This window comes from Lissotriton vulgaris, chromosome 3_1 (assembly GCF_964263255.1).
Source record: "Lissotriton vulgaris chromosome 3_1, aLisVul1.2, whole genome shotgun sequence".
NCBI lineage: Eukaryota > Metazoa > Chordata > Amphibia > Caudata > Salamandridae > Lissotriton > Lissotriton vulgaris.
The window spans coordinates 889021868-889044348 of NC_141689.1; the positions used below are offsets into that span (position 1 = coordinate 889021868).

At 42.6% G+C, this 22481-nt stretch overlaps 1 protein-coding gene across 1 annotated transcript in view; it reads right to left on the minus strand.

The window, feature by feature from the left end:
* Positions 1–22481, minus strand: part of VLDLR (very low density lipoprotein receptor) — a 116319-nt gene that overhangs the window by 10764 nt on the left and 83074 nt on the right. Inside the window, exons 12-16 of the mRNA XM_086961215.1 lie at positions 21590–21708; positions 18925–19064; positions 13614–13755; positions 6765–6914; positions 2808–2876 (exon numbers count right to left, since the gene is read on the minus strand). Coding sequence (XP_086817341.1) covers positions 2808–2876; positions 6765–6914; positions 13614–13755; positions 18925–19064; positions 21590–21708 — 620 coding nt within the window. The remainder of the gene's footprint in view (positions 1–2807; positions 2877–6764; positions 6915–13613; positions 13756–18924; positions 19065–21589; positions 21709–22481) is intronic.

The window sequence follows — 22481 nt, forward strand, 5'->3', positions numbered from 1 at the left end:
GAGTTCTGTGATGGATTGGCATGTTTTTTTCAAGACAAAATAAAATTGCGGAAAGTATGAAGGATCTATCAATCCACCTAGACAACGCAGAAAGGAGTGGTAAGAGGCTCAAATGAGAAGGGCGCTGTTGAGTTAGTTGCTTCTGGGGTCTCTCTGGATAACTTTCAGACTCCATCAGAGAAGGAGTTTGGTAGAGTGGCCTTAGGGGTATCCTCTGGCTCTCCTTGGATCCTCTGCCACACAGGCTGATGAAGGAATTTGGGTTGGAGATCTTTCCCATCTTACGACAGTTAGGCTACCAGTCTATCAATACAGGTGTTGTGCCTTTAGAATGGAAGCGGGCCGTCATAACGCCACTCTTGAAAAAAATCTACCCTTGATCCGTGCATTCATAAGAACCACCGACCAATTTCACACCTGCCTTATCTGATCAAGATCCTGGAACGTTTGGTCAGCAGGACCCGGTCCAATTTTTTGGAGACAAATATACTGGAAGAGGAACAGTTCGGTTTTCGACCGGGTCATGGGCCAGAATCAGCTTTAGTGGTGGTGCTGGAGGACCTTCGGATGCGGATGGACAGGGGCCAGTTGGCAATTTTAATTCTGCTGGACCTATCCGCTGCATTCGATACAGTGGACCAGGACATTCTGCTTTCAAGGCTAGAGACTTTTGGAGTGAAAGGAGTAGCGCTCAGGTGGCTGCGATCCTATCTGTCGGATAGATGGCAAGCGGTGGCACTCCCCCCCGTACCAATCAGAACTAGTGGAAGTTTTACACGGGTACCGCAGGGCTCAATCAGCCCGATCTTGTTCAATGCTTCTATGCAACCTCTGTTGGGAATCAAGGCGCATAATATCAGTGACATTAATTATGCAGCTTTTTATATCCTTGGATGGGGATCAGGTGGGATCACTGAATGCTTTCATGCTTGTATGCATGAAATGAAAAAATGGCTGAAGGAAAATGGCTGAAGGAAAATTCGCTCCAGTTTAATAGTGGGAAAACAGGTTTTACAGTGTAGGGGGGTGGGGGGGGGGGGTGTTGCCCGAAGTCTGCCAACAGACTTCTGGCCTTTATTAGATGGTACACTGACACGTGAACACTGTGCGCAATCTGGGGGATCAGTCTCAATGAGAATCTCAATTTGGAGACCCACGTTAATAAACTGGAGGAGAGTTGCTTTTCCTTAATCAGAGGCCTTCGGAAGGTGTTGCCACTACTACCTGCACAGGTGAGGACAATGGTAGTTAGGAGTACCATCCTTAGCCGTCTGGATTACTGTAATGCTCTGCTTTTAGAATTTCCGGGATTCTTGATTGCCAGACTTCAGAGTATCCAGGCAGCAGCAAAGTTAGCACTCTCCCGCCCCAGTTGATCCTCAACACCACAAGCACTGGTGGATCTACATTTGCTCCCAGTAGCTCAACAGATCTGGCTTAAATCATTGTGCATTGTGTTTAGAGCACTCCATGAACAAGGCCCTAAGCCACTTCAGGACAAGTTTCAGTGGTACAAGCCTACTTGGAATCTTCGTTCCTCTACCGCCAATTGTGCAAGTGTACCCAACATAAGGAGGGTGACCCTGAGAGGGAGAGCCTTCAGTGTGGCAGCGCCTAGCCTTTGGAATGGTCTTCTAGAAATTAGGAGAACACAAGTCCTGCTGCTGTTCCGCAAGAAAATTAAGACCGGGCTCTTCCCCATGGTATAACATGTCCCTACTTGAGGGTTGTAGTAGACTTGACAGATACTGGGTTCCCTTTTTTTCTCATGCAGCCGATAGTTCCTGTGCCGGTTCTGTTCTTTAACCGCATCGCTGCTGCGGTTATTTTTGCGCTGTGCGGCTGTTTTCTAATTACCGCGTTACATGATGATCTCAGCTAGTCATCCGCACACGTCACCCGTGGCTGATGACGTGCTGAGCTCGTCATCAGCATCGAAGGTGTTAAGCACCAGGATGCCCACAGGGTTATAGTGTGCTCTATAAATGTTTTATAATAATAATTAGGCTGAATAGTATTAAGTATCCTGTGATGCAGGTCATCCACCCTTTGGGGCGGATAAACCATAAAATTGATAGAAATTAAGAATGATCAAGCAAGTGACCTGGACTTCAAGGGGCTCAGTGGATTAAAAAGTCTAGGTGTTTTCTTGCACTGGCGCCTGTGCTCATCAGCACTGTTCACCTGTCAAAGCTAAGCAGACTGTGCCACCCATCTCCTACCAGTAGCTTTTGTCGCAATAGGGGAACATTTGACTGTCAGGTCACGTCCTTTCATTTCCCAAGCCTAGACTCAAACTAGTTTGTGAAGCAGACTGAAAAGGGGTGTTTGGAGAGGTCAATGAAGTGCAGTGGGGCTCCAGGCAGCCATATGGCAAGCTGATAGAGATTCTAACCTGCACCGCAGGAGACTGCTCCACATCCCTACTCCTGCCTTTCAACCTGACAAGAGGGGCAAGAGATCGCTGAAGGTAAATGGGCAGCCCCTGCTGAAATAGAAATGCACATTACTAGAGTATTAGAGCTCTCAACCGGCTCAAAGGGTTTTTTGCTTTTTTACTAACTGCTATGGCGCTCATACTTTTGAATTTCAGCACTCATTTATCGGTCACTCACTTTGACATATAAACAAAAATCTCATTTTTGATGGCCCACCGAAAAGTGTTTGTTTGAGAGCTGAGAAGCTGGTGGTTTATACAAAGTATTTTACTCGACATCCTTCATTGACAGACTGGCAAACCAACAATTACAACTTCACAAGATTACAAGTGCATCATCAAAAACGAGCAATTCTCCTAAAATGACTACCTTCGATCTGAGACTTCCCTCGTGTACTGGCATCTTTTGTTTCACCATCAGCTGCAGCACCTCCAACATCTGTTAAAAATAAAAAAGAATCCCTTAACTTTAGACAGAACGGGTTTCATTAGGTAACTTGGTGGGCATTCGTGTGCCATTTAATCTCCCTACTTCACATACCCCATTAGGATCATTTAACCATCCCCAATTTCAGCAGAAATAGCAATAATGCACCTTTAACGCGGTCAGCTCCTTCTGTCTAGGCATCATACCACGCTGAAGAAAAGGACAATCCTTGCAGAACTAGCTCTTTAACCCCCAAAATTGGGAGTTTGTTCAAACTGTGCGGCCTCTAAGCAAATCTAATACTTTAGTAATAACTGGCATTTCCCCCTCCCTTTTACCTATGCAGAAGGAGTGAACTTTGAGAAGGATTATTCAGTAAATATTAAATTGGATCTCAATATATATTCCTAAAAACGGTCTTTAAACACCACAATCCCATTTCAGGCCATCAAATAAGGGGTCAGCACAGGCATTTGCATTCCCACTTTTAGATATTGCACACAATACTAAGAGTGGGCTTTGGGTCCGCATATTCTTAAGGATTGGATTTCTTTCCATCTAGGTTACCTGCTCTTTAATTCATGGCTTTCCTTCCTATTCATGCGTTTGTTCTGCCTCTGCCAATCAAAGCGTGGATAAAAATAAAAAAGTTCCAGTTTGTCCAACTACTACTTTTGTGGAACTCGTTTGGCTCCTAGTGCTCCATGTGAGTGCAAGGATTTCCTCGCACCTCAACCCAAAAGTCACTTTATATTTAGCAGCTTTACCAGTCTCAATTATTCTGTTGCTCTCGCTCGCAGATTATTTTTTTTGTTTGTGAGAGACGGGTACAATTCCACTACCAGGCCACTTGCTCTTCCGACATTCTTCCCCACCCCTTAACTTTACTGCATTTAAAAAATAAACTATTAATGATGGGCCCGGCTGCAGCATACCATCACACTGCTTGCTATTGTGCAGCATCATTAATCATTAATCATTTTTACATTTACAGTTCGCAAATAGCTGTAGCCCTCTTGGAATGGTAAAACTTTCAAAAGTTCCCAAATCGCCACCAGTGCATCAAAACATGCCCAGGTGGACTTCATCCAAGACTGGTCTTCTAAAAAAACACACTTTAACCCCTTCCCTGCTCATGACGAGCTCAGCTAGTCATGAGGCACACTGGAGCTGTGCTTATGACGAGCTCAGCTCGTCATGAATAGAGAACAGCAATTTCCAGCACAGGATGGGAATTGCATTAGCAGCCAAGGTGTTGAAGACCACTGTGCGGTACCCAGGTGTTGATATATCACACCTCTAAATAGAGATTAGTCTGTGCAATTAATACACAATATTAGCACAGAACACAACCTTTTAGCCAAATCTCCGTTCATGGTGGACTGTTCAGTTGAGGACCATTCTCAAGAAGTCTGGGCTGCACAGAAAGTAGAACAATATATCCAATTCTGCACCATCCAAGGAATCTTATAGTACATGCCAGATCTCCCAAACTAGATGCACAAAAGCATGCACTGAATTGAGGGTTGTCAGTTTCCCTAAACAAATTCTCCTCTCCAATATACCTCATACATGAATTCCATTTCTTCTGCTGTTTTACCTCAATTTGTGTTCTGGATCTAGAGTATGGTGGTGCCAGTCATGCTTAGGTTCTTTGCATCTGGGATTTACACAGGGATAAACTGCATCTTTCCCCGAGCTGCATCCCAAGTGCTGGTTTATGGTACCTGTGTTTTGGCTGCAGGCAGCACCCTTGGGCTGTACTGAAGCTATCCATAACCATATATGAACACCTGCACATTCTAAGATTTGACATGGTGTGCTACATCTCCCTCGCACTGAAAGCCTGGCTGGGACAAAACAAACAAGACTGGTCACAAATCTAGAATTTTGTTCTGCAAAACAGGATAGTTCCCTCTAGGTTTACCCTGCACAAATGGGTCTCTTATTCCACCATAATAGACACCAACAGGCTGCAGGGTGTTCATGAAGGTGTAAAGGTTTTATTGCTTAAAGTCTGTATTAGGCTTTTAATGAACTTTGCTTAGGCATACCTGATGCTCCAGCACCCATGGTCATAAAGTGGGCACAGGATGTGTGAAACAAAAGCATTTAGCTAGAACTGCGACAGAAGAAACCAAATCGAAAATGTTTCTTGCAACATTAGGACACCATGAGTATATTATATGGATCATTGCTAGGACGGCCAAATGTTGCACCAAGTGTAAGATATTTGGGACAAACACTGGATTTGGTGGGTGTCTGTTCCAGTATGAACATTCAGTAAAATTAACTGCATGTCCAAATAATTCACAGCTTGAGTGACATTTGTTTTGTCTTCCATGCTAGTGGCAGGTGTACTGTCACAAGGGACCTAGATCAAACAACCTCCCCGGTTCCAACCAGCGTCTGCCCAAGCTCATCTTGGTTTAAAAACCTTGTCCACTGCAGTTTCATAGAATTATCCTAAATGGAAGGCAAAACTGTAGAGCCTAAACGTAGAGTGAGTAATATGTTTGCTAAATTGTAATGGTCATTCATGCCTCATGCTTTCGATTGAGTTTTTTTATTTTTTAAATCCAGCTGTATTTCCCATACTCTACTCCCATATAATTCCGTCTAAGGTATTTGTTCAGTGTTTATTAAACCATGTTTGGGAATTTTACTGAAATGTCAAACTGTACAAAAAAAGGAAGCTACATTGCATTTGCTGGATAGTGAATTACAGAACAGGAGGGGCTCCTCAAGACATACTACAAATATTTTTCCAACTAGTGTTTTCACCTAGAGTACAGTTCTAGCAAATTTTCTATCTGAAGGGCAGTGAAACGGAAGCAAATTTCAAGGATGCAGTCGTATTTCTACCTTACAATGTACGTACATTGGTTTGAGTGAATTAATATTTTGACGGAGAGATAAGGGATCTGTTGTACGGGTATTGGAGATTGTCAAACATTGCCATGGTACAAGCAAAGTGCCATTGGAAACCAGAGTTGACAACCATAAGTGGTACTTACTTTAAGATAAGCTTACATCACAAAAGGCTGACATGGAAGAGTCAAGCTGCCCAACAATAAGGCCCTTTATAGGCAGCCTGTGGTAGTATCCCTAACTGTAGTACAGAATACGAAGCGGATGGAAAGGGAACTATACTGACAGAATAGCAATCAATAATGGATTTTAAAGAAAACTAAAGATTGGCAACCCAACGTGCTATTAATACCGAAATATTAACTGGCTTAAAAAAAAAATGTATGAGCAAGTTCCTCGGAGCTCTATTTAAGCGCACTACCAGAGACTACAAACAGAGGCCTAAATGAAAAAGCATGGGCAGCAAAGTTAGTGAATAGGGACATCTGTTTATAGGTGCCTGAAAACATGGCTGCACTTGGGTCTAGAAGAAAGATTTCCGAAGAATATTTGCTAGAACTTTAATTTACCAGCAAAAAGTTAACTGATGCTAGAATCATGAGTTTACATTATTCCCTTAGTTTGGCAGTGGTAATGCAAGATAGAGGCTTGGGGAGGGGGGGGGGCACAAAAGACAACAATGGTGGTTTCAGGGTGTGATAAGGACTTCGGGTAAGACTGCAGATTAAAACTGGGATTGCAAGGAACAGACTAATGAGAAACTTCACATTTGGTGGCCTGGAACATGGCATCACAACCCGCGCCTTCCATCGCCCTTTAGCAGACATGCCCCAGCCCAGATTCCGGCGAGACTCCTTTACACCGACATTCACCAAAACTGCATGGCAGATGGTGTAAATGTGCCACTAAACCACATATCTGAAAGTCCAACATGTTTATGCTTCACAATTCTCAAATGTTTGTTACAACAGTCAGCCATAGCCCATTTGTGTATTCATCTAGACTGAGTAGCAAATAGGTTTAATTTACCTTTTGTACATCTTCTACCTCCTTCCTCCAGTTCAGATCCATCAGGACATGCACAGGTGTACTTGGGGGAAAAACTATTTATCTGCGGGGCAGGTAAACACAGATATTCACAGCCACCGTTTTTGTGGCCTTCGTTGCACCAGTTCTTACCTAGAGGAGAAACCACATTTTAAAAAAATGACAAATGTTCAAGTTACCATCACAAAAGTAACAGTGCTGAAATGTCAAAGAAAGGAGTTTCTTCAAATGACATTCGATAATCTTAATTCATTCATAAAAGAAATCCAGGTTTAGCCATTTTCAACAACACTGGACCAGTTCTACAATGTCAATCCTGGTTAAATGAATGGGCTACCATTTTGTTTTACTGGAGAACGGCTGCTAGCGCAATACAGAACTAGGCATGTTATTTCTCTAATCGAGGAAATAAGCCATGAAAGTCATCACCTGTTACTTCAAAACTGCACTCACTTCTTTATTCAATGCCCGCCCACAAGCCCCAAACTACAAGCACTTACAAAAGTCAAATGCTTGACGTTGTATGCCATGTCAGTCTTTAGAGTAATTACGCAGTAGAAGAGTAGCATGGTGTTTATTTTTGTGGCAGCTTTGTAAGATTTGCTCATAGGTACATGACATTTACTTAGTTTGTAGGGTGGGAGGCAAGAAAATAAGCACTTTTAACTGAAGGTGGTCTCTTCTTGGAAAGCAGTAGAAGAAACAGGAGATGGCTGCATTGGCATCCACTTGATAAACAAATCCATTCGGTTTGTGTGTTCTGCAGCAGTATGGTGGGCAACATTCTTTTAGAGCAAGAATTATATATTGTGAATATGCTTTCTCCCCATTCCTACTGCAACGTCAAACAGCCTAGGAGTCAAGGAATGTATGTTTGGAATGTAGGTATGCAACGTTCTATCTACTTTAGAAAGATTGTGGTCTCTGGACTAGTTATTACTTGCACCAGTTTTTAACTATTACGGATTTCCGTTTCTCAGGGGGTGTGGAATTTCTAATGGCCACACCCAGGAAATGTTTGCGGTCAAGTACAACTAATCTGCATGTTAATTTTGCAGAAAAATGACAAGATGGACTATTGCTAGGGTAGGTTATGCACCAATTTGTATCAGGTGTTCAAAATTATATGGTTTGTGAACCGAGCCTTTACCAGTGATTGTTTACCCCATTTGCATTGCCAGTGGTTTCAATTTAAAACAGGATTACACATTTTTCATTTGGGGCTACTTCTAATGCTGCAACGATACTGTTCTAATGCATGCAAAATAATTAAAGCAAGACTGGGGATTTTATTTTGCAAGCAAATAATGCACCTAAAAATATTTACAACTCGGTCAAGAATATACATTTCAGACAACTTTGCTAAGCGGTCGAGCACTTCACTTTTGGAATAAAATGGATCCAAAAACTTGGAAACAAAGCAGACGGTCAACGACCAATTTGCCATAACCTATAGCAATTAAAGGCAACTTAAACACTTCTATTAAAGGATTGTTTAATGAAACCGGTTTAAGGAATGGAAATACTTCTATTAAAGCATTGTTTAATTAAACCGGTTTAAGGAATGGAAAAAAAAAATCTGCATCTTTAAAATCAAAGCCCCCATTCCTAAAGAAAACTAGGAAAGTGTACCTGCAGGTCTAGCACCTGACACTGGTGCATATTTAGGATTGTCAGGAATTCATGAGAGTTTGGTTTCTTGGCCTTGTTCTGCAGAGAGTTGCAGATTTCCAAGTTCTCATAGCAAACCTTTAAGTATTTTCTTTAAGTATTTTCACACGAGGTAATTAGAAGTGTATATTCGCTCATGCAAAAAGTCTAGAGCGTGCGAATATTCACTTGTTAAAATATTTTACTCCAAGGAGAAAGCATGGTCCCCCAAATAGAAAACCTCCTTTCCAATTGTCAGACGCCACCCACTGGCCATAAGGCAGAAAGTGGCTCTGGGGGTCTATCCTATTTTAGCTCTACACATTTGACCAAGAAACAACCGTTTACCACCTACTCACAGCTGCACGCTCACAAAAATCTTAATGCGAGGAAATACTTTTATAAGAGAAAAACTTACTTGCGTGTTTAAGACAACTTGCATGCATAAATTACCATGAACATTGACAGAACAGACTATGCAATGTGCATCTAGTTGTAAAATTCCAAGTCATTGCTATAGCACCTAGTACAATTGTAGCAAACAAATGGTGTGGCACAGTGAGATGTTACATAAGGTCTTCAATTTGAGAAGGTCAGAATAAGGGCTAGCTCCTTGGCAAACTATGCATTGGGCTGCAAGTAGTGAGTTTATGTGCAGTAAGATTGTGAAATTAAGTGAGTTTGCCAAAGCAAATTGAAAGATGCTTTCTCAGAAACTAAACAGATCAAGGATGTAGCTTGAACTTTGTCAGAAGTTTAATTATGCAGAGTTCGAAATATGGCAAAGACCGAATTGTGATCAGAAATATCGCCTACAAGCCTTTGCATATGCACAGCCTGTGAGTATTCAAAGGTTTGATACAGAGAGCCCCTGTATGGTCAGACTAATGCATGATCAGTGTCTAACTTGAATCCTGATCATGACCCAATTGAGCTCCAAAAATGAAAATGCTGTAATTTTTCACCTCATTGGATGACACTAAATGGGACACATACATTTAACACGACAGGTCCAGCAACAAAGGGGTTCGAGACACCAAGACAAACTCCAGTGCCTCTTACTGAGGCAAGTATTGAGCTGGGTGAATACAGGAAATGTACCACGACGGAGAGCCTGTACAGAAATCATAACAGATGGAATGGAAAAATACTGAACCATTTAGCTCCACAACGAAGCAAATGTTTTTGTAAAATATGAAGTTTGCCATGCGATATTTTTAAATGGACAGATTTCCAGTCCCAAGATAGAGCGCTCCTACTGAAGCAGCAATAAGCCATCCATTAGCCCAATGACAAAGTATGGTCTTACACTGGATAACAGTTGGTAGGCATTGCATTCAGGAGTGGCATCTAACAGCCATGGCACTTACCGATTAAGCAATGCATCAAATTAAACACTTTCCCAGCCTTAGTACTGCCTGAAATTTAGCTGGTTATTTCCAATGTAGGAGAATCAGTTCGAATCCGTAACCCAGAAGAGGTGCACCTGGAACAATGCTATTCTGATTAACGCTTTCCATTTCCCTCATAAACCGTCTCCTCCAAATTCAGCCTTCCCTTGCTTATAGAGATTGGATGCTGGGTTTCAGGATGCTCTAGTGTTGCAGGAAATAAATAGCACTTATGTCCATCTATCCAGCAAGTTTGCATCCAATCAAATGTATAGTTCAAAGTTCAGCTTCGAGTCCATGATGCTTGGCGGTGCACTGCTGCCAAAAGACAGTCCAGGATATCTCCTTGGAGACATTTGAAACTACTGGTAGTGGCAGCCTAGCAGATACATTTTAATAGGGTCTGCCTTGCATATTATGAGCGACCACTTCTTATAAGCTCTACAGACATCAGTCTGAAACTCCTGCTGCCACTACAAAAGTGGCAATCAGATACCCTCCACATTGCAGAATTACAATCCGAGCCTGCCATGCTCTAACAAACCTGCTCTGTCACAAGCTATCTACCCAATCTTGAACAACCAATTACTGGAAGAAAAAAAACCTAACATTTTTATTAAAAACGCCGATGCTCAACTAAATTTGCAGTTCGGTCCCTTTTCAGACCCAAATGGTAGCAGGTCTTATTTCTGTGATCACACTATTTCTGAATTTTGTTAAGTGGATTAGCTACCAGCGGGATCCATTTACACAAAGTAACTATTAATTCTACCTGGAGCCCTCTTCAACTATAATCAGTATACCCTCAATCGTTGGGTTGCATGCAGTCGGCAGGGTTCACCTTTCTCCCTCACTTCTATATTGGACATATGTAATTCTCATAAACAGGAGACTCCTGTTACAAATCTCCTGGATCGAAGGGTTACTGGATACAAGCTGTTCGTAAGCCAGACTGAGTCCATCCAAAGAGCAGTTCTAACAAGGTGAACTACTGCCCCTATGTCTAGGCCCGGACAACTCGCTGGTGGTAGCAGAAAGTCACAATACTGGTCTTTTTGCCTGAATATATGTTGAATGTCAGATACTGTAACTACTCAGTCATGAGGCAGTCTCAAGACTCGCGCTCCGGCCCCCCCGCCCCCCATCACTTCTTAAAAGGTCCATGCAACACATTTCTTTCTGTGCTCACACCATTATGGTCTGGTCGGGCTCAAATCCTTTGATGCAACATGGTACTGCTCCCACTCCTTTGGAAGGAGCACACCTGCAAGAAACAGTCTTAAATACCTTCCAAGGGTACGGTCACTGCAGTCTTCTGAACATAAGGCGTGTGCTGCCCTGCATGCCACTTTCTGACAATCGGTCAAGGAACCCTCTGGTGCTGCAAGCCAGTCATTCACGTTTACTTGAGACTTTAAGTTGAAGCTCTGTGGACATACCCAAATTAATTGAGACCGGAATTTTAGTAGTCCACCCACAACTGGAATCAGAGGGACAAAGGTTTTATTGTACCGACCTGTTAGGATGTAGACTACTCTGTGTAGAGAACTAGTCTAAGCGGGCCTTTGAATCATCTTCTGTTTTCAAGCAGATTATGAAACAAATCATATTGCAGCAATTGCACAATCCTAGCCAAAGATCAGAACCATGAGAGCAGAGTTGTCCCCATTTTGAGACAATCAGAATTTTGTTTAGGCACAGGTTGTGTGATGATGCTCAAAAAACCTATGGTGTAAGCCACTGCCAAGTGTAGGCTGCTCAAGGCTTGCTCCAGTAGGTAATTATTACTGCAGTGACCAGGCCTAGCCCCTTAGTTCACAGTACTGCGCCACATTGCCATGTTAACCAACCACTCAAGACTTTGATGCTGCCCAACTAGCATGCTGGCCCCCAGTAACGACTCACCCACCACAAATGTAATCGTGAACTCTGCAGGCAGAATAGAATCAGACCAGATCAGGTCTACCTATGCCATTCGGAGCATCAGGTGCTGATTTTCCTTTTGAACCAAAAGTCAGACAGCACGCATTTGCTTTTGTGGAACTTAAGCCCACGTTTGTCCAAACGATGGATTGAAAAACGCATTAAACTCCAGTATTGGTTATATCTGCACCTAAACCTACACAAATCAATGTAAACCCAGTCTGCTAGCCCAGCCAACAAGCCCAAGACCGCCAGCCCATAAAGATGGTCCTTTGCATTGCAGGGAACGTTTGCAAGTCCTGTATCCATTTCAGTACGCTATAGAACTGGCCACATAATTGCCCCCCCACACCCTCGACAATCGATCGAGGTTAGTAGGGCCCACAGAAACTTCACTCCCACGAATCTAGCCATCAGCTTGGTGAAGTCAAATCATTTGAATGACATTTACCCACGGCTCTCCTCTAAAATCACCCACCCAGTGTTTGCAGAATTCTCAGTAGACAAATGTATTAATCTATGGGGGGGGCGAGCGAAGTTACCTAGTCAAGCATCCGAGCCATCTCCACTTAGAGCACCAGTTGTCTAAATCCTATATAAGAAGTTTCCTTGCAGAAGAAAAACTGAACATTGCATTATTTTGTTCCAGCTACAAAAATATTCGATTTAGTACTTCCCCTTAGAGAGGCCTTTTAGTTTAACAAAAAGTTTCAGGGTGCTACCAATTGCATTTGTAAATCTTTTGCTCAAATATCAGCATAGTAAGTTTTTTAAAGCGGGCTGTGAGCATGCCCATGAGTCACTGGAGAGGTGAGAATTAAAAGTAGGTCCACATAAGGGCAAATTTAGAAATAGTACTAGGGGTAATTGGCTACGTACATGGCACACCAAAGCAGCAAACATGTCATTGCAAAAAAGAAAAGCGGAATGTTAAGTGAAGATTTTAACCATGGTCTCGGAGTAAGGGTGAAAAAGACATTACAGTAAAGGAAATTTAGGATTTGATAGTGGTGTAAAGCAGAAAGAAAACTTCAAATCTATTCTCCATAAACTTTATACATACTTGCCAAACACTCATTTATAATTAAATTATTAATTAATGCTCGTCCAAATACAGCTTTTATTTAATCACTTTATCAAACAATTACATGGAAACCATGGGGTTTCACTGGCATATGGACATCTGTTGAGTAACTAGAAATTAAGAAACGCAGAATGTTTACACCAGTGCATACTCTTGAGCCAGTGTTTGAGGAAATGCATGAGATGGCTGTTGCGGCATGAAGCACTTCGTTGTATTACATTTAGTTGCCATTCGATAGTAAGCCAGAATGGATTCAATATTTCTGATCATGGAAGCGTTTGTGAGCATTAGCCTTCTAAGGCCTTTAGCTACACAAGTGATGGGGTTGTGTACTATACTTAAGGTATGCTGGAGTGTGAGTTTCCTAGTACTCACAGTCCATCACTTGTTGTTTTTGCAATTGCCGCCCTAAGTGCGCTGGGGATGCCCAGACGTGGGTCCCAGGCACTCCACACCACTTGGAGTCAAGCTAGCCGGGCTGATGAGGTGTTACCTCGAAACCAGTCCGGTCCTCGGATGCTTGATTCCGTTCTGGGAAGGACATGGCTTTTGTAGTTCGGACTGGACTGTTCCCATGGGGCAACAGGGTTAGAGCTGATTTGCATATCGCCATTGTCTAACCCAGGGTGGTGTGGAGTGCAAAAAAAAGATGGATTTGGGCCCAGATCTTTTGACTGGGGGGAGTGTGTGACATTGATCCACATTCAGTCCATCACTTGTTTTTGCAATTTTTTTTTACAGACGTCATAATTATAGAACCATTTAAAATTCAAAATGAGTTACCTGAAGGTTGGATAAGCTCATGATATACTATAATATCCTGGGCATCATTTAAGTTGTTAACTAGCGTTGCTATTTCTTGGCCGGTAAATTTATTGGCACCATAAATTGCTTCATTTTCACCATCAATCCAGAAGACACGATCCTGAAAATAATAAGATTGTTATACCGTTTATTTTTTACAAGTCAAAAGTTTATTTCTGTATTAAACACGACCTAAACAAGTGCATATTTATCATTAGACAATATTTAGTATGTCAAGAGAGACTTTAAAAGTGAGGTCTGCGAAAATGACCCATCAACTCAGCCTTGGATTAATGTGAACTGCTTCAGCGCACGTTAAGCAGGTCCAAGAACTCAATCTCAGGAGAAAAAGGCCTTTGGGGAAAGCATGCCTGAATACTGAAGCTAAGAGAATGTTTAGTTTGCAGTTCAAGCATTAGATCTGTGGGATTGCTAGGATCAACGAAATGTAACTCCACAATCTGCATTTATTTTCTTCAACCAGTATTAGTTTACTGTGCAAGCAAGAAGGCAGTGGTATGTGCTGCTATATTTGTGAAGCACAACCTTGCATAATTCTCGTGCTCCCATGGATACCAATACAAGTTGGTCAGTATTGACGTTAATTGGGGACATTTCTGGCAATACCCACAAACCTTGTTGCTGCATGAAGGACACCTTGAAGCAGAGCAGCTCTGGCTTTAGGTAATGCTGCCAGAATCCTACTTTCTTCTTGCAAGTGTGATATAACCACTGGATTTACAACAAACAGTTTAGACTAGAGTCCATACTGTCTTACTCTCCCCACTTGGTATAGTTCACATTTAAATTATCAATTGTGAATCTGAAGTATTTTTCAGACGAGACCCCTACATGAGATACCCAGAAGTTTGGATAGTTTAGAGTTTTAATACTGAAAGCCAGGGTTTTCAGTGCCAAAGCGCTATAACACATTTTTATCTGGGCTATTTGCAATGACAGTGTTGCTATTCAGACGCCCAAATATTTACAGTTTAAATTCTTAATCACCCTTCGAGCATACCTTAAGGCAATATGGGTGTCAGCTGGTCAGTGTAACCAACATGCATTAAAATGCGGAGTACAAATGGCCACATACAGAGGAAGGGCGGATTGGTGAATAGTTCTTGGGGTACCCCCACAGTTCAGCTGCAAGTCCTCCACAAATACCCAAGTAGGGTCTTCCTTTCAGAAAGACGGAAGCATTTAGTAACCCCGCACAGAGGCTAATGAAGATTGTAGCATTTCACATGGGTAACCACGACCCTCTACTCCACAGGTATCTCCCTCGGGGAAAGTCAAATCATAAAAACGCAATACTCCCAACATCTATAAAGTACCCATTTATGTACTATGTTTGGTAGCAATATAAAAGTTTGGTTATGCTGGACACCATGATCATTGATCGGCTCGTACACCCTATATTCCAATAGGGAGTCATTTATGTAACCGATATTTGCTGTGGATGGTTCCCAGTGGTCTTCAGTCCTCATCTTGCACAAGACCACTCACTCAATTAATATTTACGAATCGTGATGACATCTGCCAGTTGAATCCAATTGATGCACTGCAATATGGCATCATAGTAGGCCTCTTGGTCAACAGAAACTAACCCCCTCCCCAAAACCTACACATCTCCTCTAAACCTATCCTCCATTCAGTGTTACATTTAGTCTATAGTGCTAAAAGAAACTACCATATTACACCCAGACCGATTTCTCTTTGCTGGCTTCCCATTGAAGCTAGGGCAATTGCTTGCATCACCCATAAGGTCTTCCACTGCCCGCTACCTGGCCAATAAACTCAAATTATCAGGTGACTCCAGACCTTCATGCAACGCTGAATATGTACCTCCCTAACCTTCAACTTTCAAAAGCGAACGACTTATGGCACAATCCTTCTCAGTTAATGAGACTAGAGTTTGGAACATACTAGCCTCAACCTTCGCACCACCGCCTCTTTCCGGATTTTCAAAAGAAGTTTAAAATCTTTTCTTCCAAAGACCCTGATCAATAATTCTCCGGCCACACGTCCCCTCTTTCCAGGTCATGACCTCGATGGTTACATGATTCACAAGAGCTACGCCTAAATAGTGTGACCGCAATGTTACCAGGGGTGCACTTGGGAAATGCTACCTACAACAATACAGGTCTGGTTAAACCAGATTATGAACGGAAAACCCCATCAATATACTAACGCCCTTTTAGAAAAAACGGAAACAGAATACTGCACTTATGATGCTCTGGCGCCATCTGCCGTCAAATCACTAGGTGCTTCCTGTGATGTTTTTAGCCTTGCATTGACGCGAAAAAGTAAACTTCTATCCCCAGCTGTTGCTACCCCGGGAGGTCACGGGGTTACATGACTTCAATTTCATAGATAAGGAATCCACTACAGTCAAGCATGGCTTGGGTGTACAATACGACAATTGGTTGCTGTCCTAAATGACCAGAGGAAAAGCATCTCCAACAACTTAACATTAAACAAATCTGTATAAAACATTTAAGTTTACTTTTGCAATTTCAGATATTACAAAGAAATGTACAGATGAATTCGGGCTGTTTGCCCCTAGAGAAAACCTGGCGTATGACAAGTCACCAGAATTTTTCCAGTCACAATGTTCTTGCTTCTTAGCACTTGGGACGGGTGCTAAGAGACTTGGGCTTTTGGGTCCTTCTGTACCCTACATTTCTAGTTACTATGGCTCATCTCTGCTACTGTAAGCATCCTTGGTTGTGCTTTTTGCTTTCTCCCATGGTGTAGTTCTATGCCCCCCCCCCCCCGCCCTTCTAAATGCCCATGTCTTTTCGGACAGTCTCCAATCTTCTACAGAACATGGAGCACTGGCCTGGCAAAGTACACTGATCTGTGCCACAAAGTAGTCAAACCCCGCTTCCTTTTTCCCCAGAAGAGAACTGCTCCATGGTTGGTTGGGGCGGTTCCAACAAAGGCTTAGGAACTGGGCTATTCTATCCGGTAGCCTACTCCTGAAAGTAAGAAACTATACTATTAATTAGGTCACAGCCTGCGATAGCTGCGCAGACATGTGCAGTTTCGCTGGCGAGATTTAACGAAGGAGAATATCACTAGTGAGGTTAAGCCCAGCCCCTCTTTTCCATTGGCTGGCCCCCTAAACGGTGGCCAGCAATTGGAGAAGAGGTCTTAGTGACATTCTCTTTAATCCTAGTCCTTTTCAGATTGGGTTCCTTGACTTACTACTGAAGTTAAAAGGTGTATCTTCTTTATGGTTCCAGGTGGCCCCATAAAGAGAAGGAACCTTTTATGCCAGCAGGAAGTCCAGTCTGAAAGGGACAGGGTTAAAATATTAAAGGCAGTGCTTTCCCTCTCTCCACCGTACTCTTCCCTCTACAGTCTTCGCCTGCCTCCCCTTCCCTCGCCACAGTAGGAGGCTTTGCCCTTATCAATGCAGTTTGAGAGCCAAAAACGGATGGCCGCTCCGAGAATCCGGGTACACAGTGGGAGGAGCACCACGAGCATTGGGCTTCAAGGAGCTATAGCGCTTTTGCTCGTGTTCCCGGCTGGATGGACAGGTCCGAGTCGTCTGATGTAGAGCCATCCGAGACAGGAAGAGCTGCAGGGCAAGTTCTATTTGGCCAGCAGGGACATCAAGGCGCTGCAGCAAGCGCCTTGTGTTCTGTAGGCAGGCAGTGTCTGCTTAAAGTGCTGCCACGGCATGCATTTATTCACAGGGCAGCAGGAGGAGTGGAAGAGCTGGAGCGGCCTACCTTCTGGGTGTGGCAGCACTGGTTAGAGGCGGCAGACCCGAGAGCAGAGGACGGCCCGGGACCAGGGTTCGATTCCCGGCGCGGCAGGTTTCTGGACCAGGGTCAGCGGACTCGATAATTCTCTCGCCTCGGTGCCCACTCTGATCAGCGTTCACACTCGGCAACTCTGGGCATTAGCTTGCCTCATCTTCCCTAACGGCCCCACCAGACCGCCGGGGATGCCTGGTCTCACCCTGGAGATACCCATTAAGGGACCATCTCTCAGGGAAGCCAGGAAGGGTTTCGCAGCGGTCGAAGCGCCTTGGGACCCTACGGGTAAGTAGTGCGCTATATAAATGCCTATACATACATGGTTGAACTGGGCTAAAGAACATTTTTTGCAAGGCTTTATGCATTTCCGACCATCCACTCACATGGTTGGTCACCAATACTTGTGTTGCAGTAGACCAAGTTTTATGCACCCTGTCAGATTCACCACTGTCAGGGCATCAGTTGAAGGCTTGCTTCTGTAAACCTGCTGCAAGTAGAAAGGTGCAGGTCTCGTAGTAGAGATTTCCACCTTCAAGCCTGTGCTTAGAATGTTCATTCAGCCAGTGGCCAAGTGTCTGCTATTAATGTGTGGAACTACTTCATTTTTTCCCCCCTAGCCTATCAATGTTTCAGTTTAAGAAAGTTGGGTTTAGGAAGCAAAAAGGGAACTACTCATTAAGTTAAAGGACATGATCGATGACCAATATTAGTCATCTCCTCATGCATGAACGCTCAAGTGTCTTATGTTAGTTTTAGTATGTTGTGTATTCCCCACCCCCTTCCGAGAGCATGCAATGGCTACTAGTAGTCTGCGCTGTGCCAATCAGATGGTTCCAGGATTTTGATTAGTGGAGTTCTGGCTGCCTCTGCGATTAGCAGAAAAAACAATCTGTTCCAAAGTTCAATATTTGATGCAGAGGGAAGTCCATTTGCAGACTCACATACAGCAAGCCTTCTTAGATGGCCACTGAAGAATCAAGCTACCTTTGGAGAAGACACGGTCACCAACCCCAGCACTTGAAATAGTTGGTTAAGTGCAGAATGAGAAATTAGGCTGCAAACGGCTATTGCTGGGCAGAGAAATGTGAAAACAAAAATAGACTAGTAACTAAAAGATTTTCTAGGAAATGGCAAAGGGATAGATTAACAGAAAACAGACAAATGGAACAGGATTTTTTTTCATTATCCAAGTCTTCACACAAGGCTGCCTTTCAGCCAGAACGAATCTGAAGGGAGGTTCTCAGCCATTGAGCCATTCGTCTGCTAGTCTCAGGAAAGCCGTAGGACACCTTTAAGTGATTCAAAAGGCTCTCCTGCATTTTATCAAAAGCTATTCAAGAGTTGGATGAGAAATTAGTTTGAAAAGTCCACACAGCTGCACTTGTTACAATGAAGAGGAGGTACATGATTGCACCCCCAAAATATGGTCCAAGAAAGTCAGTCAAACTTGTGACTAAGTACGAAGTAAATTACATCTGGAGCAGCAGAACAATGCAAAGGTTACAAACACAACCTACCTCAAATATCGTAAGAGCCAGAGGGTGCGCAAGGAACGCCAATGATTTCAGCACGATTCTGCGATCCTGGCCATTAAAGTCCACACTGGACAGCATGTGTAGCTTGGAATCCAGCCAGTAAAGGCGACTTTTTACAAGGTCTAGGAGGGTAAAAAACATAGTTAAGGCCATTCACCTGTGCCACAGTTGTCCCAATTAGCAAAGACAATGAGTCACATGCGACATTCATGGGAGCTGAAAACAAAACCATGTAAAGCAAAAAGCAATTCTGATGCAGCTTCCCTAATGAATCTACACCAAAACTCACGTTTACAATAGGATACGCGCACTACACGTCTCTATCCTTAATTGCCATCTCAACGAGAGACAAACTAAAATGCATGCGTTGAGTGAAAAGGACACATTGATAACAGGAAACATCTTCAAGCCGGGAATTTAGCACAGGCTACGGAATGCTTACCTTTCACAGTTTAAGTACATTTGACCCAAATATTTCGCCCGTCCAAGGGTATTTAATCCAATAAAACTCATACTATACTCAAACTGCTCATCCACCTCTTTCTAGCGGTTCTGTTTTTGCCAAGTAGTAGTCGATTCTCTGTTTAGCACTTGACAAAACATCACGCTTCCTTTATGACCAGTGTCAGAAAGGAGACCAAAGTCGTCTCCTCTTGGATTCTAAGGAACCAGGCACTCAAGTTCAGCATCTAATATTGCAATCAAGGTTTTAGGGGCAACCCTTTCAGTGAACTAGGAGCCAGAACCAATTCCAAACCCAACTATTGTTGTTGTGCTATGAGGGGGTTTAGAGGTGCATTTACTGTCTTTAGTGTGCCAATGAATACTAAGACAACTGTGGTACTATCGTATTTCAATAGCCACTAGGACACCTAGCAATTACCAAATGTAATTTAAGCTTAGTTTCTTTTGCAGCAAGAAACAAAAGCTGCACCCAAAGTAATTACCACTGCTTAAGAATAAATGAGGCCTCCAGTTCATAACATTTTTAATGAGCTGCTCCAAGAAAGGCACAATTATTCCCACAAGGATCATATAGCTCATTGTGCTACGAAGTTATCTGAGGAAACTTCTACGTATTAGTGAATAGAGGATTGTTTGGGCAGCTGACGAAAATTTTTCAAACATCACTCCAATTACATTCCACTTCTACCTCAGAGGCTGGATGCTGGTCAAATCTAGAATAAAGTGCAAAGACTCAGTTCACAAATAACCTATTCCTAAAGTACGTCCACTATCTGCAGCCCTCTCCAGTGCAGTGTTTGTAAGCATTGTGCACAAGACCATTATATATCTTCTGAGAGCATCAGCAGCAAAAAAAAAAAATAAATAACCTAGAGTTCAATTCAGCTGAAGTTAATCATGTGTCGCTCCTTAACCTGTTAGCTGAATGTTGTACTATTGCCTTAGAAAGTGAAGTTGGCTTCAATTCCATCCATACCACATGCCAAACGTCACATCAAATATGGCGGGAAGATGCAAAAAGCAAATTGAGACAATCTTGTGATAAGGCACGAAAGGAACATTTCTCCATGCAAACTAGATCCAGTTATGCATTACTCTGGGATAAGGAAGACCAACATCTCTATTATCAGGTCTATGGAACACCCAAGCTTGACTAAGCAAGGAATCAAAGTTATCAAAACCATTCACCCCCCCATCCTAGGAATATAAAAGCATAGTGCTGCAGAAAGATAAACTGGCCAGCCTCTGGTTAATTTGATACGGCTTACCACCCTCAACCCTTTCAGAAGTCAGTGAAAATTCCTAGGGTGATAACATGCATCCAAGGGACAGCCAGAAACTGATGACACTATGCTACCCACTCAGTGTTTTGAGATAGTAACTATTCTTTAGGGTCTGTTTCTGAAGAAAAGCTGGGGCAAAGAAAAAAAACTAAAAATAAGCTTAGATCCGGAAAGGCATCTACAGAATCATACGCCTGACCCCGAAGTGTGTACACGCACATTTGCAGACTAATGACGGAATTCTTTGGCCATAATGGGTGGGTATGCCCAAACTATTTTCCCTTTAGGAAAGACTTAAATTTAGGATGCATATTTTTCTCTTGTTCCTTTTCTACGCTCTTTGATTCTTTGTCCCTCTTTTCTATATGTTTCTATATTTGTCATTAACATTGTAAATGTAATCTTGTGCAAAAAGACACGCTGCATAAAAAAAAGTCAATAAAAGGAGGGACGCTCTTCAATCCTTGTAAAACAATTGTTAAAAATAAGTTGTTACGAGGTATGCAAGGGAATTAGTCCAAGTGTATGCATCTGGCAAAGTGTGGATTTGTTATCACTATTTGGCCCTAGAAGAAATTTTTTTACAGGGACATCAAATGCCTACATAGAGATATCACAATGCAAACCCCATTGGCACCCGCACCCCCCCCCCCCCCAAAAAAAAACCTCCACAGAAATTGTAATATCCTGCTTGAAGAAAAACGTGCACCTGAATTCATGTCCTTCCCAAAGCCTTATCTTTCGAAGCACTAAGGTCATAACCACCTACTTCCTTCTCCACTACCCTTTCTTGCTGCCATATATGGTGTTATTTTTAAAGAAAATATTAAGTAATACGCAACGCATGCCACTGCTCAAACGGCTATGTCTGTTCTGTAAAAATATTACATTAATCATACCTAGTGCAATTCCACTTGGCCATTGAATATCTGTGGTTACCAACTTTTGCCTGTCGATTCCATTCATTCCAGCTTTTTCAATTCTTGCTGGCTCTCCCCAGTCCGACCAATAAATAAATCTGAACGCAGGGAAGAGAACACCATAATTAAATCTGAAACCTGAAAGAAAATCTTATAGTAAGGAAAAAATAGAACACATTAGCTATATCACCCACAAGCACACAAAGGCCCCACTCATTTGTTACTATTTGATCAGATTTACTACAAAAATAAGTCCGACCTCTATAACCTGTGCAAACCAGAAAAGCATACAGCAAAGCTTCGGTACAATGGGAATGCCCATTTTCAACAGCAGATTCTGGTTATAGACCCAATATAGGCGTTTTTGGGACCAGACTGATCGGAGTGCAGGTCTTTAGTCTTCAGCAGTTTCTCCTCATCTGAGGTGCTGAGGTCTAGGGCAGGTTTGGCCATTTTATCACGTTTCTTTAGCAGAGGCTTCTGTTGCCCCATGTTTATAACTACCCCCAGGAAAAATACTACCCAATTCATTTGATGGCAGGATTACACCATGTGACAAACTACTGGGTGAACACAAAGAAGCTACATTAAGTGAAGTTTTAGAAACACGCTTGAAGCTACATTAAGTGAAGTTTCCGAAACACGCTTGAAATGACAATAAAACACCGAAGTGAAAGCTAGTATCCCCTACCACCTAGAAAATATATTATATATACACACCTCTATATACAAGAACACACACTTAAGGGGTTGTTCACCTACTGGCTCTAGGAACTGAAGTTAAGGATTTATAAAAAATAAAGCAGGTTTAATAACTGTACACTATTTGTATCTTGGGAGCAACAACTACCGAAACACTAGGCCATAGTTA